Source organism: Marmota monax, unplaced genomic scaffold (assembly GCF_021218885.2).
Source record: "Marmota monax isolate L192 unplaced genomic scaffold, Marmota_monax_Labrador192_F-V1.1 WCK01_AAM20220418_F8-fsc00009, whole genome shotgun sequence".
Classification (NCBI taxonomy): Eukaryota; Metazoa; Chordata; class Mammalia; order Rodentia; family Sciuridae; genus Marmota; species Marmota monax.
Genome location: NW_026694710.1, coordinates 18682066 through 18702388, shown reverse-complemented (window position 1 = coordinate 18702388; position 20323 = coordinate 18682066). Strand labels below are relative to the sequence as shown.

Below are 20323 nucleotides of genomic sequence, written 5' to 3'. Positions count from 1 at the left end.
ACACTGATATCATGAAGCTCTAAATCGTGGGTTAAAATTAGAAAACAGGAGAATAATTAACATGGAGAGTAGGGCATGAGGGAGCCCAATTAATCTTATCTGTCCCCTTTAGAAGTTCTAAACTAATTTGGAAATGCACTGGAGTCAGGGATCGGGTTATCAGTTGTCCTATGGGTAAGTCTAGCTGACAGAACACCACCTGGACCCAAGACAAGACAGCTGCCTAGTCCACCTACCATGAACGACGTTCCCCACCTAGACATAGCTGGGCCTAGACATACGATGAGCTCCTACGTGGAGTGCCAAAGAAATTATGGAGATCTCCTGGAGACAGCCAAGACAGTCCAGCCAGAGACCGCAGCTTCACCTTGCTCAGCCCAAAACCTAGAACCAGGATCTTGGGCTCCAGCCAACTATCTTTCAGATCCATTCCTCCTTTCCCTTTGGGAAGCAGCCAGTGGGGAGTGGGAAACTGAATAGAAAAGGACAGTATTTACTTCCAGTGCTTTTTTTTTAATTGACAGACAACATAATGTTTTAAAATTATTAATGGTGGCCAATTAATGAATACATTACTTCATAGTTATCATTTTTCATAGTAACATATAACATCTACTTTCTTTGTGCATTTTTCAAGAATAGTCATCATTAACTATAGTTACCATGCTGTATAATAAATCAATTTATTTCTCCTATATAACTGTAATTATATATTTTCTGACCAACATCTTCCTGTCCCTCTGTCCCCCTCTAAGCATCACATCACTATTCATAGTACCCAAGTTAAAGAAACAACCTCATTGTCTATGGGTAGATAAATAAAGAAAATGTGATATATATGCACAGTGGACGTGTTACTGCCATTACTGTAACAAAATACTTGAGATAATCAACTTAAAAATAGGACAAAGTTTTGAGTCACAGTTTTGGAGGTTTCATTTCACTGCCAATTGATCCTGTACTTTACAGCCTGTGATGACACAGCACAAGTGGTGGAGGAAACTGTTCACCTTTTGGCCACCAGTAAACAAAAAGAGAGAAAGGAGGGTCCAGGGTCCCAATATCCCCTTCAAGGAGACCACCTTCATAGACCTTTTTTCCTTCCGTAGGCCCCACCTCCTAAAGGTTCTGCCACCTCCTGGTGGCACCATGGGCTGGTGAATCAAGCCTTTAACATATGACAATGAAGGCACGTTCAGTGGAATACTATTCAGGAGTAAAAAAAGAATAAAATCCTCCCATATGCCACAGCATGGATGAACCTGGAAGACATCTTGCTAAATGAAATAAGCTAGCCACAGAAAGACAAATACAGAGTGATCTCATAAGCAGGATCTCCAACTATCTACCCCTCCCAATGTTTTTGAGAGGGTAGATCTTCCTACCTGTTGGGTAAGAATGGGGAAGTAGAGAAAGAAAATCATTCCACTGAAAGGGGCTTGTCCTACTGCCTCACAGAGCAAAAGAAATTAGAGAAAGGAAAAGTCCGAGGCTGACGTCTTCCCAGGGCATTGCTTAGAGGGGTGGGCTGGGGAATGAGGCCATCTGAAGGTCTTAAGCTGTCCACCACAGAGGCCCAGGGGTTTCAATTAAATGGAAGAGACAGTTTACCTGTTTGTTTTTTCTATAACAGGTTACCCATTAAGTTAATCATCGACTTGTCCATCCCTGTCTTTTTTATATGATTATGTAACCTTCCAGGTATTCAAAGCACAACGTTTTTCTTTCAGAATTAATAGTTTTGCAGTTTATTTATTTACTTATTTTAACCTTTTCCTCCATTCATTCAGGTCTGTCTGATGCCAAAAGCTGTTTTTCCATTGTTCTGTGCAATATGCTATATGTCCTGTATTTTCAGTCTCAGGTCCAAACAGACCTTCCATCTAGGAGTTTTTGACATGATGTAGAAGCAGAGACAAAGATGGACAGGTAGAGGCCATTTGTTTCATGGATGGCTCATCCATCTTTCTCTCCCAGCCCCTCTGCCCAAGAGTGACTCAGAGGGCAGGTGTGAATTCCATTCTCCTTGTGAATCCTTGTGAACTTGGTAGGGTGCCCAGCACGCAGAAATAGCTTAGTGCAAATGAAAACCAAATACCTTTAAAGTGATTTAACTAAGTGTATTTAGAAGAAATACCTTGTTTTCAACTCCTCTTAACTCAGTTTTCTCTTCTAGCAAAGAGTAGTTTTTTTTTTTTTTTTAGGACTTGGCTTAGTTCTGTTATCCAAATGATAGAAAACCAAGTCTGATCTAGATCAGGAGTCAGTGATTCCTTTGTCCCCGGGTGCCTTATGTCTCGGAGCTCTCAGGTCTGATGCCAACTCCACCCAACAGGACTCACAGAAACCGTCCCTCAATTAAAGGCAAGCCTACTTCTTATTTGGTTAGATGCACTAGACCACAGATCTGAATGATGGATTGTTTGTCCTCCCAGAAGATAAGTTAGGAGTTTTTTTTAGAAGGCAGTTGTTATGGCCACTCGTGGGTGGCACACACCTTTAATTCCAGCTACTTGGGAAGCTGAGGCAGGGCCAATCTCAAAATCAAGTCCAGCCTCAGCAATAAAATGAGACCTTGTCTCAAGAGTAAGAGTTCAATCCCCAGTACCTTGGGGGGGGGGGGGTGTTCATTCATTCTTGATATTATGAACATTTTCTTAATGACAGAAAGCATCGTTTTTAAAAGTGAAATACTCTGCTATTCCTAAATTGAGAAGAGATGCTTAAAGATAGAGAAATTCATACAGAAAAAAAAAGGCAAATTTAAAATTAGAAAGGATGTGATTATCACATTCTAAGAGGCAACTAATCCAAAAATTAAAATGCCAAATGTAGCCTGGCACGGTGACACACTCCTGTAATCCCAGTGGCTTAGGAGGCTGAGACAGGAAGATCGCAAGTTCAAAGCCATCCTCAGCAACTTTAGAGGCCCTAAGCAACTCAGAGAGACCCTGTCACTACATAAAAATATGAAAAGGGCTGGGGTTGTGGTTCAGTGGTTTAAGTACCTGTGGGTTCAATCTGCAGTGCCAAACTACTACTACTAATACTAATAATAGTAATAATAATAAAGCCAAATTGGACATTGCTCGCTCTCTCTGTCTCTCTCTCTCTGTCTCTCTCTCTCTGTCTCTCTCTCTCTCTCTCTGTTTGGTTCTCCTTGAATGCGAAGGGCCTCATTCTCTCCTAGTTCAAGCAGGCTACTCTTCCATCTTCCATAAACCTTGATGGCCTAGCTTAACAACTCCAACGGAAAAGAATCAAAGAATTGAATTTTCCCACATTTCATTTTCAATACCAAGGACAGTTGTTAGTAAATCATGTACCCAACTAAACTCGTGTTCAAAGAAACATGGCATTTCTCTAGAAGAAAGAAATGAGAAAGCTCCCGCAGGGAAACTCAGAATAGTTTCAGAACCTGCTACAGGATGCAGACTGAACTTGGGCTTTGTTCCTACTAATTTCCTAGGATAAATGTAGAAACACATTTTAATACCAGCCATGATTACTATTTTTCTATGCAACTTTAAATCGTTTTATCCAATGATATGAATCTTGGAACATTCTGAGAATATCAATAGATAATCCATACATATTACCTCTTATAGTTTTGGTTTTCAGTTTCCAATTGAAGACTGAAGAATGAAGTCAAGTTCACAATGAAATCTACTTTATAAATACTATCTGTTCTTGAGAGAGCTAGTTGCTACTGTTTTCAGGATATATGAGAGGAGAAAACAGACACAACAGCAACACAAAAAGAACTAGGAGTCTTTCTCCCTAATAGGAATAGTGTTGGGGTGTTTTGAGCAGCTGAGCTCCATGGCTACTGGGAGTCCTGGAAGCCTTTTATATTCAATTGAGCTGAGCTTAAGGCCAAGAGCATCAGCAATGATTGGAACATGAGCTACTGCAGATTTGAGGAAGGAGATTCAAGGTGGCACAGGTGGCATTCCAATTAAATAGAAGCCGTCTACCAATGTTGCTTATTCACCTCAAGAAGAGTACAAGAAGGAACCTGAGAGCCAGATCCTATGATCTTATGACTCTGGAACTCCAGGGAAGGAGGAAAAGCTAGGCTAGAACCAGCAGGTGCAGAGCAACCTACAAAGAAGCAACTGACGTGTGGTCATCCATGTCTTTCTGAAGTAGTAATTCTTTAATTTTCCAGGTCATCTGCATGGTCATCAGACATGCAGTGGCCTCAGGTGGGTTAGAAACTTCTGACAGCAGCACAGGTTATAACTGAGAACTTTTACCTGAATGAGAGAGAGAAGAAAGGGGCCTCACTGATGTCATCTCAAGTGTAAGGACACTGACGAGCAGAGCTTACCTCTGAAAGGCACAAGGGGCTCGCCTAAGATATGAAAGATGAGGGGGAGATGACCCAGGAGGGGTGACTTCTCCTGTACATCAAGTGGACTTGCTTGGGAGAAAGTGTCGCTATGATTTCATGATAGTTCTCAATGTCTAACAAAGGAGGACAAATGCCACAAAAAGACAAGGAACTGGGTCTTGCTCTCCAACAGGAAGAGAGTTGGCGTCTTCTGAGCAGTCTAGTCCTGAGATAATCCATTCTCGTTCAAGCCTACAATGTTTGTGAACACATCGGTTTTTTACAAAGATACTTTTTAAATTAGAAAGTTATAAAAATTTCTCATCAATAACATCAGAGTGAATGTTATTTTACAGCAGAAAACAATATTTCACTAATATAAATGTAGGACACACTGTATGTGAATCCTGTAAGAAATCATAAATCCTAAAGATATATTAATAGCCTACTAATCTAGAAACAAGTATGAAATCAAATGGATAAAATGAAATAAACTCAAATGTTCTTCCTTGTGATGACCAGCACAAAACAGGCAGCAACACAACAGAGCCAGGAGCTTACTGCTAAACAGACTCTTATAGATCTACTTTACTGTAAATGCAAATATTGGCAACTATTCTGATGACTAGTAGTAACTGAAAATCAGATCACACTATAAAATAAATGAGCATACTTTTCTACAATGTGCACACACACGAACCTCCCCTTTTCTGTTCCACTGATAGGCAATTATATTGATATCTTATAATCATAGGACTCAAATGCTAGAATCTCTTCTTCTGGGTTCCCATACCTCTTCTGCACATCTGTTCAACTCCCAGGGCTTTCTTCCCCCTCTAAATGGATTGTTGTTTGAAGATGAACCCCAATCAACTTGCAAGCACCCATTAATCTTGAATAAATGAAATGACATATGGGAAGTGCTTTATGTGAGGTCTAGTGACCCACTGTATGCTACCTGAGTCCTTTTTCTCAGCATCCCATTTCTGTAGATGAAGATATAGAGGCCTAGGGAACACATTGCATGAGGTCCCAGAGCAGTCTATCCAGGGCTAGAATCCAAGACTTTTGGCCCAAATCCAGCATCAAGACATGATACCTCCAGAATAATTAAATGAAGAGATGACAGATCCTGTTATAGACTGAAGGATTAAAGTTTCAGTTCCAACTAGAGATTCTACAACTTCTATTTAACCATATAACTTGTAAATAAAGCACTTATCCACCTAAGCTTCTATTATCATTTTTCAGACAACTCAAACAGCTTCCAAAACTCATGTCTACAAAAGGGAAGAATTGAGTGATTTGTCTCAAACCACCCCATCCTGACTATAGTCAGTGTCTATAAGCAGGAGAGAAAATGAACACACAACATCAAAGAGGTCTCTCCTCCACCTTTAAGCTCCCCACCTCAACCACCCGTGGGTGATTGATGTAGGGTATTTTGAAGATTTTATGAAAGAAAAACAAAGATTTATCTGTTACACTCTACACCAAATAATCCAAGAAATTTTCACTGGGAATTGCCATTTCTTTCTTTTTTTTTTTTTTTTACATTCCTGGTTTAGGGGTTCCCCACCCCTTTTCCTCTGTTATTTTAAATGCTGACTCATCCCTTCCCAGGAAAACTGGGTGCCAGCATGAACTGCCCTAAGAAAATGGGAGTCTCTTGCTGCTGTGTACAAAACCAAGACTTCTCCACATGTTTTAAAATTTTAGTTATGAGGGAGTATATTTATGATCCAAATAATGACCAGTTTGGACTAGAATCTATTCTTCTCACATTTGAAGGATTTCAAGGGCACCATCTACAAAACCCCAGATTTCAAGAAACGGGATTAGAGTTGACTGAGAATAAGAAGCCTGAAAGACATAGGAAAGCAAGAAGGAAGTGGTTTCTTTTCTGGGTCCTAGTCTCTTGTTTGCCTTTTTCAAGTATTCTGAGAAGAGCAGGACCCTAAATAGGTGACAAGCATGTCCCACTTGACTTGAGGGGGGGCAGGAGGTGCTTGGCACCTGACTGCTTCCCCTGGAGGATGAGACCATCATTACCCAGTAAGAGCTTTAACCGTGTCCCACCCACTCCCTGTTTTCTTTGGCAGGCAGTGAAATACGTCCACAGCAGTAAGCACATGGTCGGATCCGGAGACCCTCCTGGAAATTTCCAACTGGACATTGACATCTCAGGGCTACTCTTTACTCATCACCCCTGTTTTAGCCGAGAGCACGTTTTGGCAGCCAAGCTGGCCCAGTTATATGACCAGTACCTTGCCAGACAGCAGAGAAACAAGGCAAAATTTCTTACAGATAAGGTACATTTGCTCTCCATGCTTATTGTTCTTGGGGAAAATTCTTCTGATGGGCTCAAACAATTAAAACAAAACAAAAAAACTTACTCTGTCTGGGGCATGTGACACATTGTTCTGCCCAGAGGCAAAGGATAGGTATCGATGGTGTAACTTAGTAAATGCAGACTCAGTGGCACACACACACCTTAAAGTGGTATGGCAAGAAATGACATCAGATGGAAGACATTTGGCTATTACTTGCCAAAATGATCTCAGTTCCTGAGACCAATGGTGACTCAAAAATCTGTCTTTAGAGACAGTCCCATATTTATATATAGTTGATGTAGTGTTGCACCTAAACAAGCCAGCTGCTCCAACGGATGCTCAATCCACTATTGGATTTATCTCCAATGTAACACTATCACATGAGATTTTCATGGGTAATTGGACTACAGGCACTTTCAATTTCATGCCCTGATTTTAAATCTTACTGCTCAAATAAGAGTAATCTATAATACCTCCTGTTATAGGTCTATTATGTTATGAATTCTTCATATCACAAGAACCCTTCATATCCAAGACCCACTGTCAGCTTTGAAAATAAACTGGTTTCTGGTACACTCTCATAAAAGTAGTATTTCTCATGAGCAGCTTAATTATTGGAGCCACAGACCAGGATAGACAAACACTATGTCTTATTTTTGCAGATTTTTAAGAACAGATGGAATAGTTCTCCATCAAAGTTCATTTTGGTGAAAGTCTGGAGACAGCTGGGTACTTGAACATCCTTTCACCAATGTTCACACCACTTTGTCCAGGAGAGCTGGGTGGGTCCAGTCACACTGTGTGCAATAGGGATAGAGTTTCTAATACAAAGCTTGTATCCATATCTTTTTAAGCTCCAAGCTCTAAGAAATGCTGTTCAGGCCAGCCTTAGTCCAGAAACACCTCAGCAGTCTCTTGATACAAACCAAAAAACCATCAAAGAATATAAGCATGAAATTCAGTAAGTAAAGTTTATAATTGCAACTATTGCTTTTTTTTCTGTTAAATATATACATGTCTATTTTTCTGAATAGCTTTCCTGAATGCACTGAATACATATGAAATTTTGCCAAATGAAATAATGAGATGCATCATTGTATTAACACAAATTTGAAGTCCAATAATATGAAGGAAGATGTGGGGAAATGGTAACTCTCATTCTCTGTAGATAAAAGCAAAAATTCCTACAATAGCACAGCCATAGATTAGTAAAAACTGTTGTAGGTGTCCCTCAGTGGGGACCCAGCAAATTTGATTCAGATGTGTGCATCTAAGGAGTCACATATGCATGTGCACATGGTGACATCTGCAAAGATGTTCAGAGTGTCACTTATAAAGTAAGAAAATGGAAATAAAGCAATCCTGTAGGAACACACATTGGTCTATAGTAGATGTCTATACTACAGTTAAGATAACTGAATTAGATATGCACATACTAATGTGGATAAAATGGAAAACAATGTTGAATAAAAAAATCAGGTGTCCAAGGATGCTCACAGTATGCCATGACTCGCCAAGCCTAAAGAACACTTGGCCCAGTTCCCATTTGTTGTAGGCACCCATGAGTATAGTACATCCAGAAGGGACACATGCCGTTTTCCTCTTCCAGGGAGGGAAGGATGAAGATGGAATGAATGGGGTCTTCAAATGTAGCTATAGTATTTCATCTAAAAAAAATTTTGAGTCAAGGAGACAACAACATGTCAATAGATGTTATATTATTTATTGTCTGCACTTTTCTGTTTCTTCAAATTATTCATAGTTTAAAAATACAAAAAGTAAAACCCTGATCATTTATATTTTATATTCTACATATAAAATGCAGATAAAATATAAAATGCTAACATCATCTAAAGTCCCTTTTCCTGGGGGAAATCCTGGTTAGCACTTTTTTTGCCAATTCTCTGTACTGATGTTGTTATGTATATGTATTTAGTTTTAAAGCAATATTGCATGTGACATTCTACAGTTTGCTTTTTATGTGCAATGAATCTTAGAACTTTCCCTCTTAGAATATGTCTAAGACTCTATCGTTCAGAGGTGGGCAGATGTGGATTAACATGGTTTATGCAATCCCAAATTGACAGGCATTATTCCTATTTTTTATTATTTAAATTGCACTATAATGAAAATTCCTCTGAGTATTTGCGTGTGAGTATTTCCTCAGAACAAATCCTTAAAATAGGAAATAATCAAGGAGTTCCAGTGTATTTTTTGCTTTTTGTGATCTAGCCATGAGCTAGAAATTCTTCCAGCAAAGCAGAAATTAATTCGGTTTGTATACTATAATTGGAGAACATAAAGGGTACATTTAAAAATGAAAATTTTTTATCTGTTTTTACAGTGCTAGGGATGGAATTTCTCAGGGCCTCACACATGTTAGGCAAATGCTCTACCTCTGAGTGACATCCCCAGCCTAAAAAATGAAAATTAATTTTTTATGTTAAAAGAAAAAATTACAGCCCTTACGTGAGAATAATTTTCGGTTTGCTCAAATTGGGTAAGAAAAAAGTGACATCAAGTTGTTTTTAAACCAATCATTATTTATATGAAGTTATATTTACTCATTTTTATTTAAAAACGAACAGACCTGTGTTAGGCAAAGCCTGGTGGACTCACTGATCGCAAACCCTTTGCTATAGTTCTGCGGCCCCTGGAGATGAAAACCTCTGAAGGTTAGCATTTATGACCCAGAGAGAGAGGGATTTCAGTCCTTTGCTGACTTTTCATTCTATGGTAAAACAAATTCTGATCTGTCCCTGGATGTTTCTGTTAGTGGGCCCATTTCCTTAAGACCCTGCAATCTGCTGATCAGAGCCCCCGGAGCTCCCCACCCAAGCACCGGCTGAGCCCTCTGTTGGTCCTGTTAACCTGGGCAGCACCTCTTTAGTTTTCTATTTTATTTTTCATAGCAGCATCATGACCATGGTTCTTGTCCTCTAAACTGGAACCAGGATATTCAAGGAAAGATGCTCACATACTACAGGGAAAACACTTTAAGTCTCTTCACTGAGACTTCATCTGAGATGTGCACACTCTTGAACAAATTAAAATTCTATAATCCCAGGTTCCCATCCAGCTACCACTTTGTATCAGCACTTTCCTGCACAGCCAAACTTCTGGAAAGCATTTATTATCTGCAATGTCAGCCCCTCTCCCCTCTGACCAAGGCTCTCCGACTCCTGTGCCCCATGGCCCCTAGGTCATCTGCAGCCCTCTCAGTTCTTGGGCCTGGACACCGTCCCCACACTTTGCCCATTAAGGTGCTCTCTTCCCTCTTCTGAAGGCCTTGTTCCTCTCAGCCAGTTGCCTTCTCTCCATCCTTTGCCTGATCTTCCTTCTCTACCAGAGCATAGGTGTTCAGAGTTCCCAGGTGTGTCTGTTTTCCTTTTAACCTTTTAAAAATCTACATTCTCTCCTAGATGAATGCACTTTAAGTCAAGCAAAAATATGGGACATTTCATTTTATTTCATTTCATGGTTTTCAAAAATCACATAGATATCAATGGGTCCCAAACCCTTGTCTCTGAGCTGGGCATCCTTCCAAACTCCAGACCTTCTGTATCAGGTTGCAAAAAATCAACCCCTGCCTCCCTACCCAGATTTCTTCCCCTCTTCCTCCACAGCACTGGCCACAATTTTTAATTTAATATTTTCTGGGGATTCTTTGCTCCCTTAGCTCATGTGTCAATTTTTTTCTGAGTTCTTTTTAATGTTTCTCAGAAATTATTTTTTAGGAACTAATAAAGGAGGTAGAAAAATATTTTTAATTTTTTTTTTTAATTATCAGAAAGCCTAAGGGAGTTCTGTAACTTGGTAAAGTCATTTTATGTTACAGTTTTGAAAAATAAGGCAGAGAAAGTAGCAGCTGAAGGCCAAAGAGAGGAATAGCATTTGTGCACCACGTACCTAGGGCTGAAGCTGGGTTCTAGCACAGGGTGCAGGAGCTCTTCTACTCCTCCAAAGCCCCGGGAGGTGGGCTCCGTTAGGGCGCCTGTTCCATAGACCAGCATGGAGAAGCGAAACAGCTTGCCCAAGGTCGGCTAGTAATGGACAAAGCCAGCACTCAGGCCTGGGTGGTCTGCTTCAACAGCTGCACCCCTCACCACTGTGCCTGACGGTCCTCAAGGAGAATGTATCTTCTACTTTGTCGCTGTTCTGCTTTTCTTGGCTCTTCAGAGAGTGCTGATCTTGGCTACCCCACCACTAGCTGACTATCATCTTTTGCCATCTTCCTTTTCTGCTGCCTCCAGTTGAACCATGGGAAACCCAGGCCTCCTTGCTCCTCTGAGGCTGAGTCATCACAGACTTGAGCTCCCAGGCTTAGGCCTCCCTTGGGTCTGCCATGCTCCCTCTGGTCCTCGTGACAATCCCTCAGACAAACTCACGTCCTGTCACCATTTATGTGTGTGTGTGCCTCCTGAGCTGAAATATAAACTCCCTGGGAACAGTGACATCTCTCTCCAAGACATTCTGGGTACCCTAGAATAATGCACGGCATTTGTTCAAATAATTCAATACTCTTCTCATCAATTAACTAACTCATTAATGGCATAATATGGTACATGTTGGATCTGGATCTGGCTATCATAAAGGGGAATTAAAATAAGGCACTAAATACTTCACATACGGTTTAAAATGGAAGTAAAGATAAAAAGCATTTTCAAATGATGCCTCTTTAGGTCAAGCCAAAAATACGGGCCATTTCATTAGCACAGAAAATTCTCCAAGGCATGCAATAATATTACTTCATCTGCTCAGCAGGGAACCCATGATCTCTTATGACAGAAAGCCTTCAGTGATTTTCTGTTAACTGCAATAGCCACATTCTTTGCAGTGTTTACAAAAATTCAGTCCCTGGGAACTGCCTTTACTGTTGGGTCCCTTATTTTTATAACCACAGAGGAGGTTGTTAGTTTAAGGGTGCATAGTTGTGATAAAAAAAAAGAAATTTAAGGTAATTTAGTTTAATTGAAGTCAGATTCACCTAAAGAGAACAAAATCAAATAAACCTCTCAAAAACAGATCAGCAACCTATAGCCTTCAAATTCACATTAGTATTTTGTTTTCTAGCACTGCCTAAAAATTTTGTAGCTATCTAGTTGAATATACCTTCACTGTAGCATTATTAATTTCACTTTTGTTTGCAAACACACCTAAATAACTCTAATATACATTCACATGTTATTTTGTCTTGTAGGCAAACAAGGAAACTGCGTAACGCGGAACAAGAGAAAGACAGAAACCTGCTGAAGACCCTCATAAAAGTCTGGAAAGAGATGAAATCTCTTCGAGAGTTCCAAAGGTTTACAAATACGCCCTTGAAGCTTGTTTTGAGAAAGTAGGCTGTCTTTTTTTGTATTATTATTATTTTATTGGGCTACGTCATACATCAAGAAAAATGTGTAAGATAGATACGGTTTAAAAAACGACAAATGGATAGCCTTATAACTACTCTCCAGGTCAAGAAAGGAAAGATTGTAGGCACCAGGGCAGCCCGGGTTCCCCTCTGCACCAGCACCCTCTACCAGGAAGTAACAACACTCCAGACTTCTGTGATCCTGTCTCCTCACTTTTATATAGTTTTACAATCAGAAATGTGTACTTTAACATTGCTGTGTTTGACCTACAGAAGTCAAAGTGTATTGTGTATAGTCTTTAGTAAACACATGCTTCTTTTCGTCAATGTTATCTGATGTTCATCTACTTGAGAATGCATAGCTGCAGTTCCTTCTCTTTGCCTTTTAATATTTTGTTACATGAACACAGCAAAATTTGTACAGTTTAATGATGATTGGCATTAGAGCTGGTTCTGCATTTCAACTCTTTATACACATCACTTCTGTAGACACTTTTGGATTGTTCCTCAGGATAAATGTGCCTAAGATTTCCAGAAATATACCTGAAAGTAGAAATGGTGAGTCTGAGCAGAAATCATAGGTTTTTTTTTTTTTTTTAGATACGTGATCCCCAAAAGAGCACCTACCATTTCTGCTCAGTTAACCATTTGTCTGCTCAGTTAATTGGCTAATGAAAAATTCAGATATTCTGTCCCATAAAAGCCAAAGATGTCTCCTGGAAGTTCCAGTGTTTTTGCTTCCCAACTCCATCTCCTCAGCTACCGCTCCCACACAAAAGCAATACATTAGTCTTTGCCAGTTTATTCTCTCCTTCCCTCTCCTTCTGCCTGGTTCCTTGGTTTCTTCATTCCTTCATTTTTGTCCTTCTCTCCTTCCCTTTCTTCATAAGTATGTCTTTAGGAAATTTACCCATATGTAACTATAGCCAAATTCCTTTGGATTACCCATTTTTTCATATTATTTATTTGTCTATCCACCTTATGATAAAACATGATTTCGCCTACCAAACAATAATTGAAATCTCAACTAGTTTATTCGTGCCTGATTAACGGTGAGCAAAGGGAATGGTTCCCTGTATATCAGAGATAGATCATAATTTAAGGGCCAGATTTTCCCAAAGTCTACAAATGTCAGGTACCCCTGTGTATCTCAAGGGATTTCTTTGGTAGTTAACCTAGAGACTTGTAAGAGCTTGTGCCTTGGGGTACTGCTCCCTGCTAAACTACTAGGTAATGGGAGCCTAGACATTCAACAGCTCTAGACACTTGACTAAATTTATCTAAAATGTATGGGGGAGATTTAAGAGTGTAGAACTTGGAAACCCGACTGCATCAGAAAGAGCAATCACTAAGTGCACCACCTGCAAAGTGCTAGGCGGGATATGAGCACTGCGTGTTTGCCACACACCACCTCGCAGGGGCACGCTGTTGGTTAACACAGGGAGGCCTCCAAATAGACAGCAATAAGGAAACCTTTGCATTAATTGATCTAGAGCTCATGTGGCCACTGCGCCTTTTGTTGGTAGGACATCTCCCAGAACTAATGATCTACAGAACAGATCATGGGAAACCTTAGCTTGGGTTTATCTCCTTCAGAAATATCAGCAAAATCATCAGATAAAAATTCACATGATCAAGCCAATGTCAAAACAGTGGTCTGAGGGACTCTGTAGCGAAAAAAATCAAATGGTTCCTCAGAGATATGGAGAGTTAATAAAATCACTGCAATGAAACTTCTAGGTTGTGGGTTGAGGACTTACAGGCACTGTGCCAGCAGCCCATGTGGGTCATTTAATCCAGAGGCATTTCTGCTGAGAGGTCAGACTCCAGCTGGCTCAGACTCCAGCTCTACCACTCACCAACTGTGGGTTCTTGGGCAAATCACATAACTTCTCTGTGCTGCAGTCACCTATTTAGGGGATGACAGTCTTTCTCACAGTGTCATAGTAATATATATACAGCACTTTTGCTCATAGCAAACCCAGAATAAGCATTTTCTATGATTATTACTCTCTTGCTTAATTCTAAGAAATAACTAAGGTACTATAAATTCATTTAAAGGGAAAAAGTTGACCAAAAAGCTGATGAAAAAGCATATGAAGCAGAAATTCAAGCTGAAATAAATGAATTGTTGGAAGAGCATACGGAAGAGTACGAACAGAAGATGGAAGAGTATAGAGCTTCATACCAGCAGTGGAAAGCCTGGAAGAAAGCCCAAGTGTGTAAATGGGTCTGGTCTTGGAGCGGGGCTGGTGGGGACGATGCAGGAGGGTGGCCCCCAAGACAGCAGGAGGGAGACTGGACTGGCAGACTGGAGTCTCCTGCTGGCTCCACCGTAATTGACTGTTTAATGCTTCTGTTTTAAAAACCCACCCGGCTAGCTGACACCAGAGCCAGTATTTGCATGAACAAACAAGTAAGTAATAACACAGTAATCGCTGCCGTGTGGAGCACGAGGCTAGGGGTCCTGCATGGATTATCCCATTGGATGCACAGCACCTCTATTTCCCTCAGATAACTCTGTAACTATGCACAGAACCCGGCAAAACTAAATCCAGGGGCAACAAGGAAGGGATCAGGGTGACCCGCAATACCTGCTGCTCTCCTTAATTTAATTTTTGATCCGAATTGCTGGCCTGGAGAACCAGTGTTCATGAGCACGTTGCAGGCCCCAGGCAGCACGCACCCAGCAGGCGCCAACTCACATCAGCATCCTGGGAGGAGCTTCCCATGCTGTCCCCACTTGGGTGAGAGGACTGAGGCCCAGAGAGGGCAGGTGGCGAGTAACCTGCCCGAGTGAGCGTGGCTGGGAGAGATGGGCTGGGTTTGCCTCCAGCTCTGCGGGGCGCTGAGACTGCTCCTAAAGGAAATCCCCAAACTCCTGATTGACGTCAGGCTGCCTTTTACCCTTCAGAGGGCCAAGAAGAAGAAAAAGAAGGAGGCAGCGGAAGAACACCCCGAGGAGGAGGCAGAGGAGGCCCCTCCGGGGGAGGAGCCCGTGAAGCCGGTCCCTCCAGAGCCCACTGACCCGGGAGAGCTAGAGCAGAAGGTGAGGGAGCGAGCAGCCCATAGCAGGAGGCGCCCGGGGGAGCCCCTGCTGCTCCCGGAGCTGAGCCTGGCTGGGAGCGTGACGCCCAATGAGCAGTGCCCCAGGTGAGCAGATGCTGTGACCACAGGTGAGGTTGACACCTCCCACTCAGGTGTGTGCGTGCGTGCAGGTGCGTGCAGGTGCAGGCAGACACATGCTTGCTCCCCTTGTGAAGTATACTCCGATTGAGCTCCATGATCAGGAGAACCACTACCCTCTGTGAGTGCACATTAGATTGAGCCTGCTCGCATTTGGTGATTCCGCAGGATCCGGCCACCTCTGCATCCGTAGCAACCATCCAGGAGCACTTGCATAGAGCTGCCTGTAGGAGGTGTCGCAACTGCCAATCTGTGCCTGCTCTCCACTGTCGGGTGACTTTGGGGTGAACTGGCCTACCTGTAACCTCCATACACCTTTCAGTTCACTGCTACCATGTCCCTTTTCCCTGATGCAGACACTGAAGCCTCTCCTTACCCCTTGATTTTGCCAACACCAGAGACTAGAGGTTCACCACAGCTTCTGTCTTTGAAGGTCTTGTAGAACCTCCCAAATACAGTTACAGGTGTGCCCTATGGCTAGTATTGAAGTCAAGCTATCTGAAGCAGACCCTCTGGATTTGATAAAAGTACATTTCTAAGCTGAGGTAGCACATGCCTGTAATCCCAGCAGCTTAGGAGGCTGAGGCAGGAGGATGGCGAGTTCAAAGCCAGCCTCAACAATTTAGCAAGTCCTTAAGCAACTCAGCAAGGCCCTATCTCTAAATACAATGTAACAAAAGGGCTGGGGATCTGGCTCAGTGAGTGGTTAAGTGCCCTGGATTCATTTTTATGTGGTACGTAAGAGAAACATCACTTTCTGAAGGTTTATATGTGTGTAATAAACCATAAACATATTACATGTCTTTTCTCTTTAAAAATTACAAATATTTTTTAGATTCCCTGTTTATTTTATTTCCTACACCTTATTGCCACGTGTGGCCCCAGGATCAGCAGCTTTGGCATCTCTTGAGAACTCATTAGAAAGCAAGGCTCAGATTCTACCTGAGACCTGTGGAGCCTGAAACTCTGGGAGGGGCCAGAGAGCCAGGTTTTCACAAGGCCTTCAGGCAATTCTGATGCATGTCACAGCATATCCTAATTGGAATCTGCTAAACTCATAGAAACCCCCAGAGCCCAAGCTTCAATCTCCAATAACTGCAAGACCTACCATGATTGTAGGCAATATCTTAGACTGGTATTCAGGATATCAACATTAAAAGTGAGGATTTGAGCTGGGCGAGTCAGCCTCCAAGCTCACTAGGATGTGGGGGTTGATTAGGATGCCATTTAAAGATTTCCCATGGCCTCCGTGATTTCAAACTTCTCTTAATGTGCTAATAATTGGGGGAGAAGGGGTTACTGGAGATTGGACTCAGGGCCACTCAACCACTGAGCCACATCCCCAGCCCTATTTTGTATCTTATTTAGAAACAGGGTCACACTGAGTTGCTTAGCACCTTGCTTTTCCTGAGGCTGGCTTTGAACTCATGATTCTCCTGTTTCAGTCTCTCCAGCCACAGGTGTGCACCACAGCTCCCGGCTGCTAATAATTTTTTAATTGTAACTTCTTGTGCATTTTCGTGTGTGCTTTCAACCTCACCTATCAGATACATAAATAAACTGAATCAGCTATTTTCAAAACACACATACCATACCATGTTATTTTGCCATAAACATTCAAAATATGGAATGACAGAGCATGTTTTTTTTTTTAAGGGAAAACTGGCTGGTGCTGGATTAGGTAATATTCCCTTTTGACTGAGAATGAACAAACACTTCATCCTAATAAGTTTCTGAGTTTTCACTGGGATTTAGGATTACAACCCAGGTACCTCCAAGCCAATGACCAGAATCACCCCTTCATTAGACCATCAAGTAAGGGGAACCATGATGGAAGGGGGAGGTTTTGCTCTGCCTGTTGTAGAAGGTCCCTGGGAACAAGAGTTCTGTTGATGTCCAAGTCTGTAGATGTCTTAAATTTTTCTTGCAATTTGGGGTTAAATGTCCTTTATAGGCTGAAGTCACTTGAGCATTTGGGATAGGTCTAAATTGTAGAGATGTAAAAGTTAAAACTATCACCAAATTTAATGAGTAGAAAATTTTCACTGGAAACGTTCTGAAATATTTCCATGAAAATGTTCTGAAGACAGGTGGTGGTGACAGCCGCGAAACATTCTGAAGATGTGCTTTTCAGTGTCTGTTAATGGCCTCTCTGTAAGTTCCATGTCACAATAGTTTATTCTAGTAAGTTCTGTAAGACAGGTGGCTGTTTTGGTTCAATGGGGGCTAATGTGATCGATGGAGTTGCCCCAGTTAGGTCCAGTGTCCATTTATCCCACACTCCAGTGATCCTTGGCAAACTAATACTGACCCCAGCTGCAAATGGTCTCATTTGCAGGGTAGAGGTCTTGCGGAGAGAAGATGTGAGGAGGCGCTGTGTGTACTTGAAGGTGCTCTTCAACAACAAGGAGGTGTCCAGGACAGTCAGTCGACAGCTTGGTGCAGACTTCCGAGTTCACTTTGGACAGATTTTCAACTTACAGATATTCAACTGGCCAGAGAGCTTAACGCTTCAGGTACACATTTCAATTATAGTCACTCGTCCTAGAGTGGCGTGGTCATTGAAGGTGTGGGTGGTTCTAAATCATCCATTGGCTATGCAGATATCTTGAAAGATTCTCAAGAGGAACAGGTCAGCTCTTAATTTTAAAGTTTCTTAAAGTCTCGGTGAAAAGAGATCTGTTACCCTGCACAGCTCCTGAAGAGACTGGCAGAGTAATTGGTGGGTGGCTGAAAGAGTGTGGAGGGCAAGTACAATCACTGAAGAAATACTTCAAAATCCCTGTCTACAGGACCCTAGCATAATGTAACAGAGAAACCAGTTATGCCACCATCACAGGGGCATAATAATCTAGCACTGGGGTACAGGTGCTAGATTCCCCCAAATTAATAAATCTCCCCACCAGCCTAAATCCTACCATGAGCAACATATTAGTTTTTGTCTGATTTAATTTCCCAGGGCTGGCATAACTAAGTACCCCAAACTTGATGGCCTAACACAACAGAAATGTATTTGTTCCAGTTCTGGAGGCCCAAAGTCTCAAGTCAAGGTACCAGTAGGGCCACACCCCCTTCAAAGGCTCTGGAGGAGAACCCTTTCTTGCCTCTTTGGTTTCTGGCAGCTCTTGGAGCTCTGATTCATGAAGCATTGCTCCTGTCGGTGCCTTCATCTCCACATGGCCTTCTTTGGGTCTGGTGTATTCCTTTTATCTCTTATAAGGACACTCTCATTGGATTTAGGGCCGCCCTAGTCTCATCATGGTCCTTAAATAACTACACCTGCAGAGTCCCCATTTCTAAATTAGGTCATATCCTGAGGATCTGGACGGATGTCGATTTAGAAGATAAATGGTGCCCCAAAGCTGCATGTTCTTTTGTGAGTTCTCTCTTATGATGTTGATGGATTTCTTTCATGATTCTAACAGGAATGTTAACTAGGGCTACAGATGAGCAGCATGTGTACCCTGCTTCCTATCAACTTCCCAAGCAGATTTCACGAGTCCTCAGCCATTACACAGGCAGAAATTTCTCAGTCCCACCCGCTACCCTGGCCAGAAATGACAATCAGCTAAGGATTTTTCCACCCTGAGCCTGGATCTAACTTTAGAATCCCCTCAACAAGTACTCCTGGCAACCACTGCCTGTTGATTGTGATTGATCTTCAGTTGGCCAGTAACATTAGAGATGTATAATGATTATAATTTATATGCCTCTGTACCATGTAGAAAATAGCTGCTGCCCATTGCCCCTAAGTACCACCTTGATCACATGGACCCTGCTTCCAAGACCCCCAGACCTTCCCACAATTAATAACTAAAGGGGGTGCTCAACCAAGGCTACTGCCCCTAGGACCCTTTTCCCAAGCTGTGCAGACAGCTCTTCTGTCTGTCTAGAGCTTTGCCCTGTGTGTTGAGCACCAACCTCAGTAGTTAACAACCTCCCAAAACTGGGAGAAGCTTGAGACAGCCAAGACGGAGGTTCTTGTGACAGTGGAAAGGAAGCACAGAGGAAGGGTGCCAAGAAGAGGGAGGGAGGCCCTTTAAGGACCAGCACTGGGCAACCAAGGCTGATCGATCACTTTGGCCTGGAATTCTCCCAGAGCCTGGCAGTTTTGTTCTACACCTTTGCATCTAGGACCTGGGGTAGGGGCAGCAGAGAGGATCCTCATTTACAAAGCACTGATCACCAAGACTCAAGCCAGATAGATTCCTTGATTTTATTATTATCAATGCAGTTACTGGTAACCACACTGATACCTACACAACTGAAAGAATGTTCTTGAAATTTTAGAATCTAGCATAGGCCAGTCACTCATATAATCCTAAATGCCAGCTAATTATTTTTAAGTCTTTGCATTCTGGAACTTGAAAATAATAGAACTTATATTAATAGAACTCACTAATTTAAATTTTATAGACATGAGAGAAAAAACAGGTACATTTTTCAAAGTAAAGGTATTGGTATTAGCAGTAGGATTGACATTGGAGGTTTGGTGAAAACCTGAGATTTCCTTAACCCTAAAAATTCCCTTTCTGCATACCATCTATAGGAAAACTATCTCTATATAAATTTCTACTAAATTTTACTTCCTAAAATTTACAACTCTGAACAAAGGCAGGACATAAAATGAGGTGATTTTGTCTTCAGATGGGAGTGGGGGACTCCCACAGTCTGCACTGGGAAGGCGAGCCAGGTGGCCACCAGCTGAGTGACCACAGGATTGCTAGTGGAGAACCGAGAGCCATGTGAGAAAGGTATACACAGGGCCCTGGCTCCAGGAGCATCAGTCCAGTGGGGAAATAAGAGAGAAGGACAGAGGAACAGCACTGGCTGGTGTGCAGATGTGAAGGGCCACTGCGGGGAACAGTGTTAACTGTGATGTTTGATTTCATGCACGTTCTAACCACAAGCCCAGTGTTTGCTAGCCAGACTTGAGATAAGAATGCCAAGGCATGAAGTACATGAATTCAAAGACTGGCAGAGAAGCCAGGAGCAGGTGGGAAGGACCCAGCCACAGAGATGGGAGGAAGAGGTCAATTAAAGCAGCCTTCAGTGGTGGGACCCAGGGCTTGATGATAGTTTGGCTTGAAGGAATAAAAGGAATAGCAG

General features: G+C 42.1%; 1 protein-coding gene across 7 annotated transcripts in view; it reads left to right on the top strand.

The window, feature by feature from the left end:
- Cc2d2a (coiled-coil and C2 domain containing 2A) overlaps positions 1 to 20323 on the top strand; it is a 100752-nt gene that overhangs the window by 35097 nt on the left and 45332 nt on the right. For all 7 annotated transcript variants that reach the window (XM_046423741.2, XM_058572400.1, XM_058572399.1 and 4 more), the window contains 6 exons: positions 6439 to 6648; positions 7524 to 7630; positions 11870 to 12010; positions 14090 to 14246; positions 14943 to 15181; positions 17553 to 17730. In XM_046423741.2, coding sequence (XP_046279697.1) covers positions 6439 to 6648; positions 7524 to 7630; positions 11870 to 12010; positions 14090 to 14246; positions 14943 to 15181; positions 17553 to 17730 — 1032 coding nt within the window. The remainder of the gene's footprint in view (positions 1 to 6438; positions 6649 to 7523; positions 7631 to 11869; positions 12011 to 14089; positions 14247 to 14942; positions 15182 to 17552; positions 17731 to 20323) is intronic.